Source organism: Amblyomma americanum, chromosome 9, assembly GCF_052857255.1.
Source record: "Amblyomma americanum isolate KBUSLIRL-KWMA chromosome 9, ASM5285725v1, whole genome shotgun sequence".
NCBI classification, from domain to species: Eukaryota; Metazoa; Arthropoda; class Arachnida; order Ixodida; family Ixodidae; genus Amblyomma; species Amblyomma americanum.
In genome coordinates this window covers 16,507,411-16,529,560 of record NC_135505.1, presented here as the reverse complement: position 1 = coordinate 16,529,560, position 22,150 = coordinate 16,507,411, and the positions used below count along the sequence as shown (strand labels likewise).

At 47.3% G+C, this 22,150-nt stretch overlaps 1 protein-coding gene across 1 annotated transcript in view; it reads right to left on the bottom strand.

The window, feature by feature from the left end:
- The window catches only part of LOC144104185 (bestrophin-4-like), a 156,671-nt gene that overhangs the window by 24,462 nt on the left and 110,059 nt on the right, over positions 1–22,150 (bottom strand). Inside the window, exons 11-12 of the mRNA XM_077637051.1 lie at positions 957–1,032; positions 130–325 (exon numbers count right to left, since the gene is read on the bottom strand). Of these exons, the coding sequence (XP_077493177.1) occupies positions 130–325; positions 957–1,032 (272 nt within the window). The remainder of the gene's footprint in view (positions 1–129; positions 326–956; positions 1,033–22,150) is intronic.

Here is a 22,150-nt window from a genome sequence, read left to right as displayed (position 1 = left end):
AATTTTATGACACACAGTGCAGAGCACCACCAGATTTCTTCTCCGATAACGCTTTTAACACGCTCACATTGTAAACGAACTGAGCCCATTTGAAAAAGAAGTTCAGTTTTGCAATAAGCGTCGACCTACCGGAGGCACGCGTGGCGGCCGAGTCCCTAGGGCCGATGAGCCTGCTCAACCGGCCCGCCCAGCTGGCCTTGGCCGCTGGGGCCCAGCGCCAGGCGAGGCCACCCACCGAGCTGCCGCGGGACGAAGACCTGCGGGACCTGGGTACGGATCGGCCACGAACAGTGCCGCTGCGGGCATCGGTGCCGTCCTCTGGACCCTGCGAGCAGTGTGCACTTTTGAACCCAAGTAAGCACGAAACTGGCAGTCTGGCTATGCCTTTCAGCACTCGGCCGTTCCTTTTTGTCTTCCTTTACCCGTAACCACCCCCTAAGGCTGCACGTTATCCGCCACAACCACAGGAGGGCCCCGGATCGACGCACCACTGGCTGTACCGAATGGCTATGGTATTTTTCTTGGTGCGTGATGGAAAAGCCTTTCACATTTCCTAAGACAAGGGGAGCAATTGCACCAGCAGAGTGCAAAACAATGCACAGAAATTACAGTGCAGAAAAGCCCGGATCTGTTGGCTACCTCTGCGCTGTAAGAACAACGGAGAGAGGGGGGGGTCTTTGATTTCGTTGACAAGCACCGACTAAGAGCTAACGCCACAGTGCGAGCAAGGAGCATTTCCTCGCAGCGGGAAGGGATATGCTGGGAGATATGCAGAAGGTAGACTGAAAAACAAGATAGAAGGGCGCTCCTAGAGCGTTTTCTTCTGCCTTTTTATTTCATGCCAACATGTTCTATTAAACGCCCTCACTTGGCGCTTTCCGGAGAACTAGCTTCGGTCCTTCCTCGAATCTCCAAAGGATCCCTCATTCACTGCACGCGCATTTCGCATGTCTCACCTGGTTTTTCTCAATGTTCTGAGGCGTACCAAGCAGCTTGTTCCGGGACACCACACTCGCCTGCCCGGGTGGAATGCTGCGTCATGTGAACGCATGGTTATGGTGTGGGGCAACTGTGAACATCACGTAAAAAACGGCTAGAAGGCCTCTCATGTCGAAGAGAAAGGCTTCTGTTTTTTATGGGCAGTTTGGGACTGTGAGGCAACAAACCAGATGCCTTGATACAGCACCCTTTATCACCGTACGCCCGAGCATACTCGGTTATACTGTCTTTTTTTTTAATTTTTGAATACTCCCGCCATTGCTTTTTCGCATGGCCGCAGCGCTGTTGTATGGATCAGACGAGAATCAATGCGCGGGTCATTTAACCTGTCATTAGGTCATTTAACCTGAAAGAAAATGTCATTTTGTTGTGTTCGTTTCTTCAAGAAAAATTCCCCGCATTAACGCCTCAAACAGTGCGAGCACAGGGTCAGCCCTAGCTGAATTCTTTACTGCATTAAAGGAATTTGGTGACAGTTCACTCTTGGTACACATCAAAGCGAGTTATTTGCCGTGCCATGCTAATACACGCTTGCAAAGGCACACTGGCGTCGGTTGTGGTCTTCCATCGCGCCAAACGCGACGACCACCGTATTCCGGCCTCGCGGCTGCCTACCGTCTCTAGATCAAAACGGCAACTGCGGCGCGCCAAGCGGATGCAGCAGCATCAGCAAATAGATTCATGTGAAACACAAGGTAAGCAACTCCATTGTTCAAATTTGCGGCGCCATCGAGTAGTGCTCGCGTTCGGACACTTAGTTCCTTGCGCAGTGGATGTTTTGTTTTGGTAATTTCTTATTTCTGCAGCTGCACAGACCTTGCTTTTTTCTGCGTTACTTCAAGAACCTAAAATCTTACGTCAGCTGCACACTTTTCAGGCGCGGCAACCTTGCTGTCAATTCCAGCGCCGCTCAGGGTGCGCATGCACGCAAAACATTCGAGGCCAGTGGCTGTGCTTGACAAATCTAGAAAAAAGGCTTCCCTCCCAATCCTTCGCCCCACGATTAGGCTGAGCGACAAGCTTCGCAGCTGATATCAGCAGCGATATCAGCTGCGAAGAATGAGAAAAAATGACATTGCTGCCGGATTTGATAAAATAAAACCTATGACAATCAAAATGTGTGAGAAGTAATTTCTCCCGCCATAGCCAGTATTATAAAACAAGTTTTTGGGGTTGTACTTTTCTCTCACCCTCTTCATATTGCCGCACACCTTTGTAAAAGTTATTAGTTCATGCATGCTCAAAGCCGCTGTCATGAGCCGCGTGAGCCTTGGTTGCGACGCTAGGTGCGAATAAGTTTATCTCGAATGAAAGCAGCCACGCAGCACTGCTGCAACTATATTCGAGATTGTTATAGTTTCCTTTGGGGCGTTATATCGAAGGTTCTTTGTCAGCTTTAAATGGAGCACGGCCGAGAGCAGCGTTGATTGCTTTCTTCGACGACCACCGAGCATGTTTCTTGCTATCGCTGCCGCCTAACTGTTCATTTATACGTGAGCGCAAATCAACACATGAAGTGTTTCTTTTGTTGCGCATTTTGCTTTCTTCCTGACTGCCGTCAGCGCCACGTAACACCTGGTGCAAATGCTGAGTGCCAGTTCACGTTCCGGACACCCTTGGCGAGCCGTGACGCCAGCCCTCTTCGCTCGGCGCCAGAGAATCTACGGCGCCAGAGCGAGCCGTAGACTGCAAGGCGTCCAGCCTGAATTTGAGCCCCTGCCAAATAAGACCGGCGAAAAACTGAAGCACGTGAAATCAGGAGTGCCACCAACCTCTTATGGCAAACTGGCTCAAGCTGTTCGAACGAGTTGCTGTTTTAATCATGACCCCAACACGGCTTTTAGCCCTGGAAGCCTCAGAAGGGGTCTGGTACGGAAACAATGAAGCTTCCTTCGCCATCTTAAATTCATTTAAACGGGACCTGCGTACGGCGTTTACAGCACGATGGACCAGTGCTAACTTCCAACTGACGTATATTAGAAACATGGAAAGATCGGAATATATAGGCACATGAAGGGGGGATGGGGGGGGGGGGGGGGGAGACAAAAACTAGCAATGACAGCAGCATAAAAAACGTCATGTCACTTGATTTCTGCTCAGATACATCATCTCCTTTTTTGATAGGCCGTTTGATGGCGTGCTTACGCAGCCACTGCCTGTCCTATAAATCTCTAGCGCCTCCAATATCTCCCTTGTGATTTTCGAAGGATGCCGGTCGACAATTACTGATTCTGGGAAATCCGGAGCACAATGGCCGCCCCCCTCATATTCAGAGTCACGTCAGTGAATTGCCAAAGTTTCCCGCATTTCTTTCACATTGTTGGCATGTTTTCGGAAACGCCCGTTCACGCATCGTCCACTCTGACTGACGTAAAAACGGCCGCATGTCAGTGGTATCTTATAAATGATGCCTTCAGTACTATCAACATACCTGTTGGCAGGTCGTATCCTGCAGCCTGAATCTTGTCCTCGCGATGGGTTCGTCAGCCTAGAGAGCTTGGTTAGTTTATGAGGTGCTGAAAGTACCACGTTGATATTCGTTCTCTGAGCAATCTTCTTGAGATTGTGGGATAAAGTGGGAATATACGGCAGGGCAATGACACTCTTTTTACCTGGTTTTTCTTTTGCAACATTGCCACTGTCATCATTTTGCTTTTTGGAGATGCCCTCAGCCACAGCACAAAGTAGACGGGAGAGATAGCCGCTCGCCCTTAGGCGATGTGTACAGGCGCGGACAGAAGTAAGCGGAGCGCGCCGCACAAGAAAGAACTGCGTGTCAGCGCCGCCTAGCCGAACAGAACGAAAGCTCGAAATTGCCGCGCGCATGTGCAGGCCCCCTTCCGGCTTGACCCTCTCAATGCTCCGCTCGCCTCGCATTCGTCCGGCGTCTATGTCGTGCTGATGGTGATCATGATTGGATGGTCGCTCTCTGTGTAGGTAGCGAGCATTTCGGAATACACCTGTCTTGATAAGGCAAATTGCGCTGGGACGGTTCTACCATTAAGCCGCTTCGTGCGAGACAGCTGTAGGCGCGTTTACGCCGCAAACAACCCACGTGTTTCTAACTTCAGCTGCCGCTGGCACTCTTCTTCGTCTCGCTCGCAATCAAACGCGCTCGAAATACTCGGCGTACTGCCGCAATGTTGTGTTAATTTTCTGGAGTTATCACTGATAATTCACCTTGTCCCTGCCAGGCGCCAACGCAGCACTAGTGCATGCACCCTACCTGTCTACAGGGAAGCACACTGTACCTGTACTGGAACCTGCTCTTATCGCCACCGAGACAGTGCGCTGCGTATCGCGCTGTCATGTGCGGAGCAGAGCTCAGGTAATCACCTTGCATGCATCTTCGGATCTTAGGATGACTACAAGCACCCGCTGTCTCACCCACGGGAATGCCCCCGCAGCAGTGCGTCACTGTTGCGTGCCCCGCGTGCGAAATTCGGCATATAAGTAGCCAATTGCGCTCACTAAGTTAATAAGAGAATGAGCCACGACAGACACCGGCAAGCGATCCTAGCTCTTCTGTGCGAGCTATATTATTTCAGTGCTACCGGTTAGATATAGACAACTGGTCTGTTTGACAATATAGGCGTGGCAACTCAGCAGCTGCATCCAGCACAATCGGAAGTAGTCACTATCCTTGCGACGCTGGATCGCATTGCGAAAAGTGCCAGAAGCGGCGGTTTCGTCTTATTTCAAGCTGACCTCCAAAGCCAGGTTCCAATGCAGAAGTAATATGCTGCAGGACTGACACACAGGGCGCATGCTTTGCTGCTCCATCGGTTCCTCGTAGCAGCAAGCCGAAAATTAACGGTAACTGTATTAATAGAACCCGAAATTGCGGTGGTGGGGATCGAATGTTTTGAGTATATTTGGTCGATAGCGAGACGGAAATGAAAACCAGAGGCAACTAAAGTTCGAAGGGCGCGCGCTATTTGCGATGGAAACGCGCCTACAGCTGTCTCAGATGAAGCGGCATAGTGGTAGCCTCGCATCCGCGGGATTTCCGGCATCAAGGCAGCGGTCTGTGCATTCCGAAATGCCCGCTCGCTACAAAAGGTGCAACTATCCGACCATATTCATCATCAGCGCGACCCTCACGCAAGCCGAATGCAAGGCAAGCGGAGCAATGAGAGGGTCGAGTCGGTAGGGGGCCTGCATATGCGCGTGGCGATTTTCAGCTTACGTCTGCTGTGGCTAGGCGGCGCTGACGCGCAGTTCTTTCTTGTGCGGCGCGCTCCGTTTACATCTGTCCGCGCCTGTATCTTCTATGTGACTATGTTTCTATGTTCTATGTATCCACAGTCCGCGGCTGTAACATGGTGCGATGACGTCTTCATGCAAAAAGAAGAAATTTGCATAGGGTCGAGCATCGCTCCAATCTTGAGTGATATATTTTTAGCTCAACTTGACTGCGCCTTGGCCGACTCCCTTGCAGACTCGGAAGTCTTACGAGCCTTTTGGTACGTAGATGACTTTTAGTCATTTTAAATGTGGACGATGCCAGCTTTGAAGAGGAAGTAGCACGCATTTTAGCCATTTTTGAGGCTGGCCGAAAGCCGCTTGTTTTAACCCACGAGGTTCCCGATGGGTCGCCCCTTTGGTTTTTGGACCTCAGGCTTGTTTGTTCAGATTCGCATGTGCACTGGGTATACGAGCCGCGAGGTAAGAAAGCACTGCTACCTTTTGCTTCGGTGCACACGAAGCTTGTAAAAACAGGCATTACCTGTCCAAAGCCGCAATTCACAAAAACTTCAAACAGGTCCCGTTTAAAGTTCGAAAACAAAAAGGAGAAGCTCTTCAACTCCTAGAAGAGTTGCATCTAGAAGGCATTAAGAAATTGGCAAAGGGTGAAAAGAGGGGATTTCTTGAAGTGTTCTTCAATGTAAAGACCCACAAGCCTGGATTCCCGCTGCGCACCATCGTGTCAGAAAAAGGAACTTGGCAACGTCTCGTTAGCCGCTACCTCCAGACAAACCTTGGCACCCTGGTAACCGATGACCCTTTCCTTGTGCGCAGTTCATCGGACGTTATTAAGCATTTAGAGGCTTTGCCCGCCCACAAGTACACCGCGTTCTTCATTGACATAGAGGAATTGTACTATTCGGTTCCTCACCAAGGACTCCTAAGAGCGGTAAGGGTAAAACCCTGTCTACAGGAGAAGTTCGCTTCCAAAATGCCGCTGGAATAAGCACTGATAATTTCATTACGCTATTAGAATTCTACTTGAAATCCACCGCAATTTCCTACGAGGGAAAGTTCTACGTCCAGAAGAAAGGAATCTGCATCGGCTCTTCTGTTGCACCCGTCCTTTGCGACATCTTCCTTTCAGCGGTAGGAGCGGACATCAGCAGACATATCAGTGACCCTCATGTAGTTTCCATACACAGGTATGTCGACGATTTCTTGGTCATTATGAAGGACAATCCGGAACAGGATTTAGACGCTGCCGTCACGAGGATTGTGTCCGTTTTCTCAAGCCACGGCCAGGGTCTCACGTTTACCAAGGAGGTCCCTACGGACGGCCAACCCCAGTTTTTAGATATCAAGTTATTGTTTCCGGAAAAAGGTCTCTGTTGGATGTACAACCCGCGTTCTGAGAAAGGCTTTCTACCATTTGACAGCGCTCATTCAAAGCTTGTGAAACGCGCGATTGTTTCTAACTCCCGCAATCTGCCTTAAACAAATCTTGCCCCCACATGTTGTCAACAAGCTTTCGCACTCAAGTTGAAAGGCAAAAACAGGCAGGTTATCCGCCTTGTCTAATTTCGGCGGTTTGCGAAATGCTTTTGCAGAAACTTAAGCAACTCACTCGCATCAGGGAGCCGGTTTCGCATTCATCAGTAACAGTAATCCCGTATATTCACAAGGTGTCGCATAATATTAAGAAAATAGCGAGCAGACATAATGTTCAGGTTGTATTCAACGCGCCTTGTAAGCTTTCAAGACTTTGTGCCATGACCAACAGAGAAAGCGGCCGGCTTGCACCATAAAACACCGAAAAAGTTCACGCAATGCAGGATACAAGTGGTTTATGAGATACCGCTTAGCTGTGGCCTCGTTTACATCGGGCAAACAGGTCGTTGTTTTAATGAGCGTGCAAGTGAACATTCCCGAAACTTGCGCAACAACGAAAGGAGCTTCCTCGTTGACCACTGCAAAAGCTGTTCTAAGTGCCGTCCCGAATTCGAAAAAAACTAGATTTTTGAAGAGTGGAAAAGATAAAACTGAGAGAGAAATTGTTGAGGCATATTTCATCAAAAAAGCTGGAAACAAATGCGTTAGCAGGCCTTCCATTATTTTTAGCAGTGCCGAGACGTCTTTTATAGGTTTTTTGTAGTTCGCAGATTTCCCTTGGTTTTGTGCTCTTGTTTCGTCCTTTCTTTCGGTGTTTTACAATTTTTAGATTTTTAGACGCTAAGACGACTGTTTTTTACAGGAATGATATTCATTTTTTTTATCACTTGACACTAGGCACTGTATCTTCAGACTTCATATCTCTTTATTGTCATCTTTTTCAGGTGGTTTTATCTCATAGTCGTTCAATTCGTGCTCTTTTTCGCCTTCTTCACGCGTTTCATAAATTGATAGTGTGGACTTGTCATGCCCCTTGGATGATGTTATTATTTCTGCTGGCCAGAAAAGAAGTTGGCTTCCCAAGCTCTGTGTAGATTAGATTCTGTAGTGATCAGCGTTACTTTGTTGCCAGTGTTCGCATGAATTGCCGTTTGATATGTACAACGTTTACGCATTTGTTGATATGGCTTGGTTGTGGTATAAAAGGCAGGCTAGGTGCAATAAACCCCAGTTGTAAGTTGGCGTCAGTCCTGTCTTTTGTGTGCCTTCTGTGTCCCCGTTTCTTGCGCCATTACCAGTTTTTCTTTCAACATGAACCAACTCGCCCAAACTAGAGTTTTACTTGACCCTAGGAAAGTCCTGCACCCACTTAGTTGGAGATAGTTTCTGGTTGCCGAAGGGCTTACCGAAGGGCGAGCGGCTGTCCCTCCCATCCACTTTGTGATGTGGCTGAGGGCATCCTCAGACAGCAAAAGGATGACAGTGGCAAAGTTGCGGAACAAAAACCAGATAAAAAGAGTGTCGTTGCCTTGCCGTATATTCACACTTTATCCCACAATCTCAAGAAGATTGCTCGGAGAACGAATATCAACGTGGTGCTTTTAGCACCCCATAGACTAAGCAGGCTCTGTAGGCTGACGAACCCATCGCAAGGACAAGATTCAGGCTGCAGGATACGACATGCCAACAGGTATGTTTATTGTACTGAAGGCATGATCCGATGCGGGGGAAGAGGAAGACGAAGACGTTGTTCGACCTACTGTCGCCTCAGCTCTGTTTCTTTACCTAATTTTGCCTAATTTACCTGGTTTTATTTGAATATTCGAGGACGGCAGCATCTTCAAGGCGGTAATGTCCCTATGGGAAGAGTACGGCTGCGCCGGCAAGCCTAAAGGGACCACGCCAATCAATGGAGGCTGGCTCGGAAGAGGCGGCCATGACTTCCCAGGCTGTGGACCGACCAGTACATGGACACGGCCACCCGTCCAGTAAGACCTCTTCGCTTAGTGAGGCTGAGTCAACGATCGTGGACGGTGACGAGTCAGTGGCCGATATGGCTGACGTGGACAACGAGGGCTTCAAGTTGGTGAGTCATCGCAAGGAACGAACGGTAGGGATCCCGGTAGTGTTTGAGCCCACAGCAAAAGGGGTTGAATTAGGAGAGAAGAATCCCATCTTACATTTCGCGGCCATTCAAGCACTGCTGGGATCAGCTCAGATTCGAAGTCGGTTCACCACGCACGGGGCTCTTCAGCTGGATGTCTCTACGGAAGAGCAGGTTGACAAGCTCCTGCATAGGTCTCAGATTTTTGGCATCAAGGTTAACGTGCGATTGCTCCATTCCTACATGAAGAACATCTGTGTTATTAACGGTGTACCAAAGTGGTATTCGGAACGCGACCTACTTGATTATATGAAACCACAAGGTGTACTGCACGTGAAACGACTTGTGCGTCGTGTGGAGTCTCCAAGAAAAGAATGGGCTGCGAAACCTACCAACTCTATTGTGTTGACATTCGCTCCCCACTCAAAGCGCCCCGAAAAAATTGATCTGAGATTCACAAAACACGTAGTTGCAGATTTCACTAAGGCTCCTCCACGGTGTTTTAGATGCCAACAGTTTGGGCACGTGGCCAAAGTTTGCACAAAGGATCGACGCTGTAAGCGGTGTGGAGGCGGCCACGACTTTCAAACCTGCAAGGCCGATTTGGCTTGCGCCAATTGCGGCGTTGATCATCCAGCGAGTTTCGGAGGCTGCCCCTTCCGTGTGAGCGCTCTGCACCGTCGGATATCTTTTATTTCTGGTCCCAAAACCCCCCCGACTGAGACGCATGTCTTAGGATTAGACGAGTTCCCAGTGTTAGAGTCTGATGTTGCGTTACCCAACAATGTCCTTGAGAGACCAGAGTCCAGCAAGACGCCAAGGCTCAGTGCGCGCGAGTCGGCTGTTCGACCTCCAGCAAAAAGTGTCCATGTTCCTGAGCGGTCGGATCACAGCCAGACTCCACGGCAAGGGGGACCCTCATATGCACAAGTGGCAAAAAAAAAACCAGCTACTGCGGCCAAGAGTGTGTCCCCGTCGGCATCTTTTGTCGAAGTGAGTGCGTTGCGCAAAATAAGGAGCTGAAAAATCAAGGTATGTCTGACCTTCTTCATGTTTTGTTTGGGGCCTTGCATTCACATGTTCCAGCGATGGCGCCTGGTAGCCTGAAGAACTTCTTTTGAGTCCCTAATTACCACCTTCGCAGCGAACTTCCTTGCGATCTAATATGGGTGGGGTTAAACCTCGTGAATCTCATATGCACCGAAAAGTGCCGTTTATATTAGAGTGAACCTCCGCTGGGATTTTAAGTCGGTTAGCTGAACTAAAACTATTTTTGAAAGAGACTTGTGTTCCAGTATTGGCCCTGTCAGAAGCTGGCCTGCCAAGCGGAAGATGTTTGACTGAATATGTCGCCCATAAAGACTGTAGCATAAAGTCATTTCGTGCAGGAAGTGCTGCGCTTTACATAAGAAGGGAAATTCCACATGTTTCTCTAAGCGTTGCTGATCTTTGCACGGATGACATTGAGGTAGCGGCTGTTAGAATACAGCTCGGCTCTCGACCCTTCCAATTGCATCTGTGTACGTGTCTCCGCGGAAGAAGGTAGCATTGGATTTGTTTCTACAGCAGCTCTGCGACCGCTTCCCAGCTCCTAGAATCATCTGCGGTGATTTCAACGCCCATCATGCTGTTTGGGGTGACCGGAACACGGATTCCCATGGACGTAAACTCGTAGAGGTTATTGACAGTTTGGACCTGTGTGTTGCCGATGACGAAAGCCGCACTTTCTTCCGGCCTCCAGCCTCAGCGACAGCTATAGACATGACACTGCATTCACCTGGCGTCCACGTGAGTTGGTCAACAGCGCCTGACCGCATGGAAAGTGATCACTATAAGATTTTTCTGTTTTCTGCCGACTTTCTTATGCGTGGTACTAAAATTAGCAATGTGGTCAACTGGGACAAGTACAAAGAGCACCTAGAACGCGTTTATGGTGATGTTGTTGGCAAAATGATTTCTAGTAAGCTAGGAGCAACTACGGTGGTCAAGTTGCCTGATCATTTTCCGGCCCCGGATTTAAAACTCTGGAACCTTTGCGCAGCGAGAAGGGTGGAGCGCCAACTCGTGCGGAAGAAGGACGACAGGCAACTGAAGACCACCTTCAATAGGCTGAATTCTGCTATTAGACGGCACACGAACAAGCTCTACAGGTCGCAATGGGCCTCATTCTGTGCTACTTTGTGTTCTCACCGATGACGAGAATATGGCGAGTTATTGGCATCCTTGCTGGAGAATCTCACCCTTCGAAGCCTTCCGAAGCTCTTGCAATACGCTAGGAAAAACCTATTGCGTGCTTGGCAGAGGAATTTGCAGACGCACGCGTACGCGCAAATTCTGGAATATATATATATATATATATATATATATATATATATATATATATATATATATATATATATATATATATATATATATATATATATATATATAGTTGGGAAAACATGAGGTACTTGACTGCTTAAAATAATATACATCGATGTATACGCTTCATTGAAGGAAACATTTTTATTTTACTCGACGTTTCGATCGGAGGACCGATCTTTTTCAAAAAGATCGGTCCTCCGATCGAAACGTCGAGTAAAATAAAAATGTTTTTTTAAATGAAGCGTATACTTCGATGTGTATGTATATATATATATATATATATATATATATATATATATATATATATATATATATATATACACCACCTGCTTCCTCCAGGTCTATCATGGACGTCCCGTTCACGCTTCGTGAGCTTCAGACTGCGCTCAGTGGCCTGCGGCGCCGGAGTGCACCAGGTCCCGACGGCATCACCAATTAAATGCTGAATAATCTGCCCTTGAAACTCAGAAATGAGCTCCTCAACTTCATCAATCGAGTTTGGGAGACTGGCGATGTTCCTCCGTCATGGAAGGTGGCACATGTAGTTCCTGTACTGAAGCCTGCCAAATACATGACCGACCTTGCCTCGTATCGCCCTGTGTCATTGACCTCCTGTGTAGCTAAGTTGATGGAGAAAATGGTAAATGAACGCTTATCGTGGTGGCTTGAGGACAGCAAGGCACTGCCAACATCTATGACAGGATTCCGCCGAGGTCTTAGTGCCCAAGTTAGCGTCTTAGACTTGGTGGGTCACATTGAACACCAGAGAGCTTTCGGCCTTTCCACCTTAGCCATTTTTCTTGACGATGCGAAAGCTTACGACAACGTGTTCCAGGCCTCAATTCTAAACAGTTTGCAAGGCATGGGCATACAGGGTCATATGTTAAGATTCATTTACAAGTTTATAAGTGATCGCGTGGTTCGTGTACGGTTAGGGAGTACGTTAAGCACCGAAAGGGTTCTATCACGAGGTGTGCCTCAAGGAAGTGTTCTTTCCCCCACGCTCTTTAACGTTGTAATGGCTGGCCTTCCTGATTCATTGAAAAAAGTTGCAGGCAAATGCGTATTTCAATATATGCTGACGACATCTGTATTTGGATTACTGGCTACCAACACAAGCGATTAGCCCTGATATCTCGACAGGCTCTACTTTCGGCACAAGCTTACCTTCAAGGTGTGGGATTGTCTCCGTCAGTGGAAAAATCTGGCTTTGTTCTGTTTCAATGTGTAGGAAGACGTCAAGCGCGGTTGAAGATAGACCTCGGTCACTCTTGCATCCGTCAATTCAACCACACGCGTTTCCTGGGCGTCATTATTGACTCCCGTCTACAGTGGCGAAAAGCTGTAGACGCGATTGTTTCATCTATATCTTCCCGTCTCAATGTGAGCCGTAGAATTGTACGTGAGCAATGGGGAAACCATCCTTCTTAAATGGTCAAACTTCATGAAGCGCTGGTGGTCAGTCGCATAATGTAGTAATTACCTTTAGTTTCCCCCTCGGCATCAAAACTTGAACGTCTCGAAGTTGTCCACAGAAAGGGCCTAAGAAGAGCCATTGGAGTTCCCCAGGCAGCTGCGAATAAGGCAGTACTTCAAGAGTCCCTATCGAAACCTCTTAGCCTTATCGCTTCTCAAAGACTACTAATGCATCTTGACTGCCTAGGAGAGACGATAGCTGGGCGATACCTTCTCCAGCGGCTCTGCAAGATATATGAGTCGAAGGCTTGCTTGGCACTCAATACTCTTAGTTCTTTAGACATTAATATCCGAAGGCAAAGGAAACGGTTGAAACCTTCTGGTCTTTTCCGGCCCTCGACTGTAAGGTCAGCATTCCCCGTGTGAGCGCAAAGCGCAGCTCTCCTTTGGCAGCAACGCGTTCGCTTGTACTTGAACACTTTGAAACAGAGTATGCCCGTCATCTTAAAATTTTCACGGATGGTTCAGTGGACAAGGTCAAACAAGCTAGCGCAGCGGCTTTTTACATTCCTTCTTTGGACTGTAAGTGATTCGTACGCTTTACTGCTTTCGTATCCTCCACAACGGCCGAAAGTGCTGCTATCGAGGCGGCTTTACGGAAGTTAGGGTCTTTTCCGGCTCAACCAGTTGTCATCCTAACTGATTTAAAATCTGCCCTTCAGGGGTTATAGAGCGGATTCCCTACTGACGCCTTGTCTATAAGCTCTCTGCGCTTGGTGCAGAATCTGCACAGCAGAGGCTTTACTCTACATTTCCAATGGGTGCCCTCTCACATAGGAGGCAACGGTAATGAGGTGGCAGACTATCTCGCCCATAAAGCTCTCTCAAGGATTCCATCAAAAAAGTGCCTCAAAATGGAAAAAGTATCTCCAGGAAAACGGTGCTCGATCATTTCAGTACCCTGTGGAGTCCGTCCCACAAGCCATATGTGACCAAGGGATTGAGAAGATCTCAGGCGACCCTTCTACAACGAATTCGCACGGCCTCTGCTCGCACTCCTGTATGGATGCATAAGACCGGCATAGCATCGTCTTCGCTCTGCTCTTTATGTGGTGTGTGCGGGGATATCGAACATTATATTATGTACTGCCCAGAGTACAACGCGGAAAGGCAGGTGATGTTCGCTTCCTTCAAGAAGAAAGGAACCCGTCACAGCACAGTGCAGGACATTGTCTACCCGAGTGGAAACCAGACATGCAGAAGGGAGGCTGCACGCCTTCTTTTAACATTTCTGCAGAACACAGATCTTGTTTTTATATGGTGACAGCAGGAACGGACTATGGCCTAGTGTGATTGAAGGTGTGCGTAGATGGTGTCTTCCGGAGTGGACTACGGTATACTGTGAGTGAATGTGTGTATGGATTGTAGCACTACAATGGCCTATGTTCTACAGTGACTGAATATGTGCACAGATGGTGACTTCTGGAGTGAACTGTGATGTGGACTGTGCGGATTGATTGTGTGCATAGATGGTGACTGTGGGAGAGAATGGGTGCTATTAAAAGAGACTGTGTGCATAGCGGGTTAGATGCGACAGGCTTTAGGACATTGATAATATAGAAGAGACGCTCCGGTGGAGAAATTGCCGGAAGATAAAGCAAGACTAACCCCACCTGTAGCATTTAACACCTCAGCTCACTACTGAAGGCATCATTTATAAGATACCACTGACATGCGGCGGTTTTTACGTCAGTCAGAGTGGACGATGCGTGAACCAGCGTTTCCGAGCAGATGCCAACAATGTGAAACAAATGCGGGAAACTTAGGCAATTCACTGCCGTGACTGTGACTATGAGGGCGGCGGCCATTGTGTTCCGGATTTTCCACAATCAGTAATTGTCGACCGGCATCCTTTGCAAATCACAAGGGAGATATTGGAGGCGCTAGAGATTGATAGGACGGGCAGTGGCTGCGCATTCAAAAAAGATGACCTACCTTAGCGGAAACCAGTTGACATGACTTTTTGTATACTGCTGTCATTGTTAGTTTTTGTCTTTCCCCCTTTCATGTGCCTATATATTCCGATATTCCGATCTTTCAATGTTTCCAATAAACTTCACTTGGAAGTTAGCGCTGGTCCTTCGTCTTTCTTGCGTCCGGGTGTTTTTTTCGCACTTTTTGTCTTGCAAAGAAAGAGCTGTTCCTTTTAAAGCGAATTTACTACGCCAGCCGGCGAGCCAATTCGACTCGTCGCGCCGTATGCAGTATGCCGTGCGCCGTTGACGACGAACGACCTTGAGCCGCCGTTGCCTGAAAACGCCGCAGCCGCGCTCCAACAGATGGAGCAGTCGTCGAGGCCGCTGCCGTCGCCGCTCGCTCTACCAGATGTGCCCCTCTGGGGTAGATGAAGAGAAGGTGTCGCCTCGCGGTGGGCTATATATATATATATATATATATATATATATATATATATATATATATATGCCCTTTGCCTCAGTGTATTGTAGTCGTTATGGAGAGTGCGAAAGAGACGCAACAACGACTGAGCGAAGCGAGGGAGAGACAACGCGCTCAAGAGACGACCGAAGAACGGATAGTAAGCTGATCGGCCTGTAATTTTTGAAGTCCTTGGCGTCTCACTTTTTATGAATTAAGATAATGTTTGCATTCTTCCAAGCTTCTGATACAGTCGAGGTCATAAGGCATTGCGTATACAGGGTGGCTAGTTTTTCTAGCACGATGTCCCCTCCATCCTTCAACAGATCTGCTGTTACCCGATCCTCCCCAGCTGCTTTTCCCCTTTTCATTGCTCTTAAGGCTTTCTTTACTTCATCTTTCGTTACTGGCGGGATGACGCATTCAGTGAGGCGGGTCGTCATTCAGTGAGGTCGAAATTTTGAGATCAAGACTTTTTGCAGTTGCCACGTCTTACTCCGACGAGTGCCGCTTCCGAAGCGGAGTTGCAGCGCATCACCGCAATGACGCTTGGTGTTCGGTTTGTCCTGTTTGGACAACCGGATGCCACAGTTCCCTCTTAGCTTCCGGGGCTGCGCCGTAATGTCCGTTCAGTCGGAGCCTACAGGAAGACGCACCCCTCTGGTCTTCCGGGAAGGAGCGTTACTGTCACAGCATGCCACTCTCCCTTCCCTTTGTCCCGCTGGCGTATAACCCGGATGGCTACCGGTGAGCCCAGACTCCCGGGAGCGCGCAAAGCACGTAACTCACGTTTGCTCGAGGTAGCTTTGTTTGATGCCGCAAACAAATAAGTTTAGTCCAACAAGCATGCAATAAATTCGTCGCAGTGCGGATGGCCGCAAGCAAGACTGCTGCTTGTTCATGCTTGTGTCCGGCACTGACGTCATAGCTTTTGCCTTTCAGTCGAATAAAGGGGAACCTGCTGTACATCACTAGCTGGCTTAACAGAAACTGGAGTAGTGGACACTGGCGAGAAAATGTGATTCAGGTCGTTCCTAACAAGGACACCTGCTGATTTGATTAAAAAAGCACGAAGCCAGAAAAACCTCTATAACACCGTCGAAGCTTTTGATCGGTGACTTTCCCTTCCGAAACTCACACTAATTCTGTATATTCTCGTTCGGTAATGCAAGCAGACGCAGATATAATTTCGCTTTTTTTATCCTTCCGAATAACCTCTCTTTGTTCTCCCGTTCCTTGTTCCTTCTCGGAAATTCGCTTATTATGCCGAAACCCTGCACAGCATAGCTGTGTCGCAGCGGCGAAAAAATGCAAAACTATAATGAATGTATGGTGATGTCGCAGCTCATTCCTTTTCCTCTTTTCTTAATGAAGATGTGTGAACTGATTACATGCTCGCGCTGTGCTGGTGAGTCGCTGTTTGAAACCTTCTAAAATGACGTTTAATGGGGCGCGCTGTTGTTAGCTTCTGTTTTTAGTGTGTGATTTTTGTTTTTATGTTTCTAATCATTCTCTTTTTTTTCTTTTCTCGTATGGGATAAGTTAGGTTGGCGGCCTGCCCTGCAAACGACCAGGCACTACACGTTATCTTTTCTTTAACTATTTTGCAGAGACCCATCGTTCACCTTAAACGGCTTCGCAGAATGCTCGCGCGGTGCTCGTGGGTAACAAACGTCGATGATTCTGGCTTATCATTAATTAATTAAGTTTTGAAGGAAAACAAGTGATTGACTTAAAGCAGCCTGTCTCAGAGTGGCTGAGGAAACGGTACCCAAAATTTTGTTGAGGCGTATGAGACTTAGGCGGTTTTTTCCCCCGGGGAGGGGGGGGGGGGGATCTGAAAAAGATATCGCTGCGGGGAAATTGGAGCGCAGAGCCATGGCGATCTTGATAGAGTGGTTCAGGCTGCTTACGCTAGGCCAGTTATTTTGACCCGTGTGATTTTAATAGTTGGCACAGTGTTTGAAGAGGTAATCTAGACCTTTCTTTCAAAATGCGGCGGGTTCATTGAGTCATCGGAGAATTCCCAGGATTTCGACACCATTACCATCGCCACCTGGAGGGAAGTGGCAGAAATTGGGAGGGTCTTGACCTCCCAGGAACGTCAACACCATCATCATAATTATTACCCGCAAGTATTCCTATTTTCTCGCACAATAATTGTCTTCGGTTGCTGGGTAATGTACAATATTTAATCAATATTCTGGCAACTTTTAAATCGGTAGCCGTATATCAGACTTCCCCAGGCTCATGAGGATACACTTTCAGCATCGTCATCATCTCGAGAGTCAAAAGCATGTGTCGTTGTATGATCTTTGCAGTATGACATGCATGAGAACTGGCGCGTTTACCTGCTGGACAATCCGAATGTTCTTAATGTGTGCCGGGTTGTGGGCACTCTTTGTAATCCGTCATGCACGCATGTGTAGTAATGTGGGATCTATAGGGATCTTGAAATGGGGGTGGAAGGGGGGTGGATGGGGGCCTGGTATGACGAGAAATTACATCGTTGTCACGTGAGTAGGTGTGATCTCATATTACAGTGTCGTCACGTGACAAGGTTTGATGGCACATTACATCGCTGTCATGTGACGTCGTATGACGTCACACTCACATGATGACAGCAATAATTATACTAATTAGTCTTAGCGTTACTAGTTATATTATATAGTATTGCATAGAAAAGGAACCAGCGAAAATAGACGCAAGACAAGAACAAAGGAGGCACACACCACAACGCTGGACATACAACTCCAGCGTTGTGGTGTGTGCCTCCTTTGTTCTTGTATTGCGTCTATTTTCGCTGGTTCCTTTTCTATGCAATATGAACCAACTAGCCCAGCAGTTTGCACTCCTGAACTATTATATAGTATTATTAATTATATGCTGTCATCACCTTCGTCGCGTGACTCGTCGGCTTATGACGTCGCTGGCGCCGTTTCTTGCGAACACTTTTTTGCGGATATGACCTTGAAAGTGAGCCATCTAATGCTTTCGCATGATTAAAATAAGCCGCTCGCTTTTACGGACATAAATACAACGTGTCTGTTGGTGTACTAGAGTCCCAGCTTGTTAAGTGTTTTCCAAGGCAACATACAGAGGACTGAAAAGAGCATTCTCTCGTTATGCAGGATAGAGCTAGAAAATCGAAATATACTGATATGCGTCTGCATAACCGTCGCGCTGGAAAGTACACCGACGACCAGTTCCTTATATTTGGTAACTATTCTCAAGCCTGAAAAGGGTATCGTGAATAACTCCCCCTCCTCCCAATTCTGGTTGATGGTGTAGAAGGGCTGTGTTTGTCAACTACCAGTTCGTGCGTGAATGAGCGCGAGGCTTCCTATACGAACAAGTATACACGAAGCAGGTTGCCAAATATCGACACATATAAAGTACTCACCGACGTACTGGTGGTAACCGCGTATGGGGCACCCCTGCCCGCCGGCCATTTACTCTCTGAGGGTTCATCCCAGATTAGGAGTGGGCACGGTGGACCCGGCGCTGCAACAATGCTGACCAGGCACCTGTTCTTCGTTGTGCAAGTCTTGCTGGGAACCACCGCCGTATCAACGACAAGCTACGAGGGCAGCGTGGATCACTCTGCCAGCTTTGATAGGAGCGAGCTCGTGCCAACCGACAAACTTTTTGCACCGTCAACTGCCACGTGTGTTGATCTTCTGGCGACACCTATCGGTCACAAATGCGTGACGTCATCGACAGCCACAGCTATAAAAGAAACGCTCTGCTGCTTCCGCTTCAGTGGGCATGGTGGACCCGGCGGTGCAACAATGCTACCAGGCACCTGTTCTTCCTTGTGCAGGTTGGTCCTTTGGTGACATTTCACAGTGTGTGTAGCGACAACCATTGCATTGTGGTCCTGCCGTGCCCCGAGCAGTGTATCAGTCTTGCTACGAATATTTGTTAGTCTGCCGGCTACTCCTCTGTGGTGATGTGGAAATGAATCCTGGACCGACACAAAAGGAGTTGTATGAGCAGCTACTTGAAGGCCAACAAGCTATCCTTACTGATGTCAGTGAAATTAAGGAGCGTTAACACGTTTTGGCGGGCTAGTTGGTTAAGAATCTTGAACAAACAGCGCGAACAAAGACGAGCACAAAAGACAAGAAAGCGACACAGCGCCGTGTCGTTCGCTTTCTTGTCTTTTGTGCTCGTCTTTGTTCGCGCTGTTTGTTCAAGAAATTAAGGAGCAGTTATGCAGCCTAAACAATGCACTGACCAGTATACAACGTACACTAGAGGACGTACAAACTAAACTCCCCGACTCTCCGGCAACCCAGGAGCAGGCTGGGCAAGTAGAGACGACTTTGAAATCTTTCGAACAAGTAATGACATTTCAGACAAAGAAACTTTCGAGCTTGGAGGACCATAGCAGGCGTTCTAATCTGATTATTTACGGGATACAAGAGTCTGCTGACGAAACCGAACCTACCATGAAAGAAAAAATAGTCAATGAGGTATTCAAAGACGAGCTGGGCGTGAAGTGCGAATCTGTTAGAAGAATACACAGGCTCGGAAAAAACAAAGGGAACCGGCCGATAATAATTTACCTTCAAGATTACAACGAAAAGAAAGCCCTTTTGCAAACTGCACGAAACTCAAAGAGTCTAACATCGTCATTCAGAATGATTATTCTCCAACCACAATGAAAGAAAAACTCCTCTGGGACAGTTGTAAAGAATAATAACAGGGTGAAGTTTGGGTCACTGACCAAGTCAAAAACAAACGAAAATGACGTTCCGGGTCCCGTACAGTGACCCAAACGGGACCCGGAACGTCATTTTCGTTTGTTTTTGACTTGGTCAGTGACCCAAACTTCACCCTGTTATTATGCTTCATCCTGACCAGACGGTATTCCGTCGAACGTTAGACTACAGTTGTAAAGAAGAAAGACAGCTTAAAATAAAAGTTTCACTGGTTCATGATAAGATGAAGATTGGCAAGGACATTTTTTATTGGGATGAAAGCCTCAACAGACGCGCTCTAATTCCGCAAGGCTCATCACGTATTCACACAGCGGACGTGCAAAGCGACTCCTCAAACACACAAGATTGACGCGCGACCCAAACGGCCGATAAGCAACTGAGATTAATCAATGTCAATGCTCGCAGTGTCAAAACCAAAACTGACGAGTTAGAAATTTTATTACTAAAGCATGATCCTCATATTACTGTCTTGACTGAGACTTGGCTTCATGAAGAAATAAGTGGTCATATATTTCCGGCTTCCTATGCAGTATTCCGGAAGGACAGGCGCACTCGGAGGGATGGTGTAGCCGTATTGAGCAAGAATAGCATACTTGCTCAGCTCTTAGAAGATATCAATGATGTTGAGTGCTTGCGCGTGAAGATAAGTGCTTGGGGACACAGCTTTATTGTTTATGCCCTTTACAGACCACCGGATGCTTCTCCAGAATATTTACAAAAGTTACAGGATGAAATGACCGAGAATAAACAGGCTAAGATTATATTGGCGGGCGACTAATTTGCCGAGTATCGATTGGCAGCGCCTCAGTACCAGAAACGCGTACGACAAACACTTTAGCATTATCTTTGATATTATGTTACGCTATGATCTACAACAGGTAGTACACAAGCCCACACGAGTACAGGGTAACTGCAGTTCTATTCTCGATTTAGTATTCTTAGCCAAGAGTTTCCGGGTACTCTTGTTTGTGTAGAGGAAGGATTGTCCGATCACCACATGGCCAGCTTAACCCTGCCACTTGTACAGATGACGGAAAATTATTCCTCACTGCTCAGTTACAAATGTTATTCTCATGCCGATGACGTGTCCAATATAGAGTGTATGGAAAATTGTCTTGTCGAATTTAACTGCGCTGATGTGTCTTTCCTTTGGAATCGGTTCAAGGTAATGTGCCACTACTACATAAACAAATTCATACCTACAAAGAAAAGAAATGTTCACAAGCTTACACCTTGGATGACACGCGATGTTATTCATATTAAACGCAAAAAAAGGGTAAAGAAGAGACATGGGAACCCAAATAAAATAATAGAAGCGCAGATCTTTCTTGAACAAAAGGTGTAAGCAGCAAAAGAGTACTATTACAATACTTCACTGCCTAACTTTATCAAAAATGACCCTGAGAAAGTTTGGAAGCATATGAAAGAATAAAAGAAGCCAATTTCACAAACAATGATTGATGGCACCCCGATAACTAAAGATGAAGACATAGCACAGCATTTTAATGAGTATTTTCAAAGCGTCTTTTCAGTATGAAATGTTTGCGTCACGATTTTTCTAGAAAGACCGGTATATGATGTGGATTTTATTTCTTATGCTGGAATTGTCAATATGCTAGTAAACCTGAAAGCAAAAACTTCTTGTGGCCCGGACGAAATCCCAAACATCTTTCTAAAACGATACCCAGAACTTATTGCCAGATTTCTTGTAAAAAATTTTTCTGTTCCCCTCTTGAGGGGACAGCTGCCGGATGACAGAAGGGTGGCCCGCGTTGTTCCTATATTCAAAAAAGGGGATCGCTTGAAATTACAAAATTATCACCCTATTTCTTTGACCTCACAATGCTGCAAACTCCTGGAGCACATTGTGGCCAACTGTATCAAGGAATTCCTGGCTGCAAACAATGTGCTCACGGAGTTCCAACATGGCTTCAGGAAGGGTTATTCCACTGTAAAACAGTTGATATGAGTGATTCATTGTTTTGCTTCATCCCTTGACAAAAATGACCAAATGGATGTGATATTTTTAGGCTTCACTGAAGCGTTCGATAAGGTTCCCCACGACAAATTAATAAATAAACTTAAAATTCTTCGCATACCTGATATTTTTGTAAACTGGATTAATGCGTGCTGTTGTATCGTAGTAATGATAATTAGCAATGAAACAGTACACGTAGCATACGGTCGAGCCGATCTCTATTCTCCTACTTCGTCGTCTTCTCTCTCCCCATGCGCGCGAGTGCGTGCAGCGCACTTGCCACACTTCATCTTTATCACATTTCCGCCGCACTTTAAAAAAAAATGTCTAGCGGATGTCATAGTCTTTGAACCATGCGGGCCGCTTCTTTTTGCGAGTACTTCGGCGAGGCGGCGCAGGAGGTGAAGCCGCAGTTGCCGCTGTGGATTTACTACACGAGGGTTGAGGAGCGGCTGCCGATTCCGGAGCGGGCGGAACGGCTGGCATCATATGGATTGAAGGCGCGTCCGAAGAAGGACCCTGGACCACGGTTCCGGACTGTGGAGT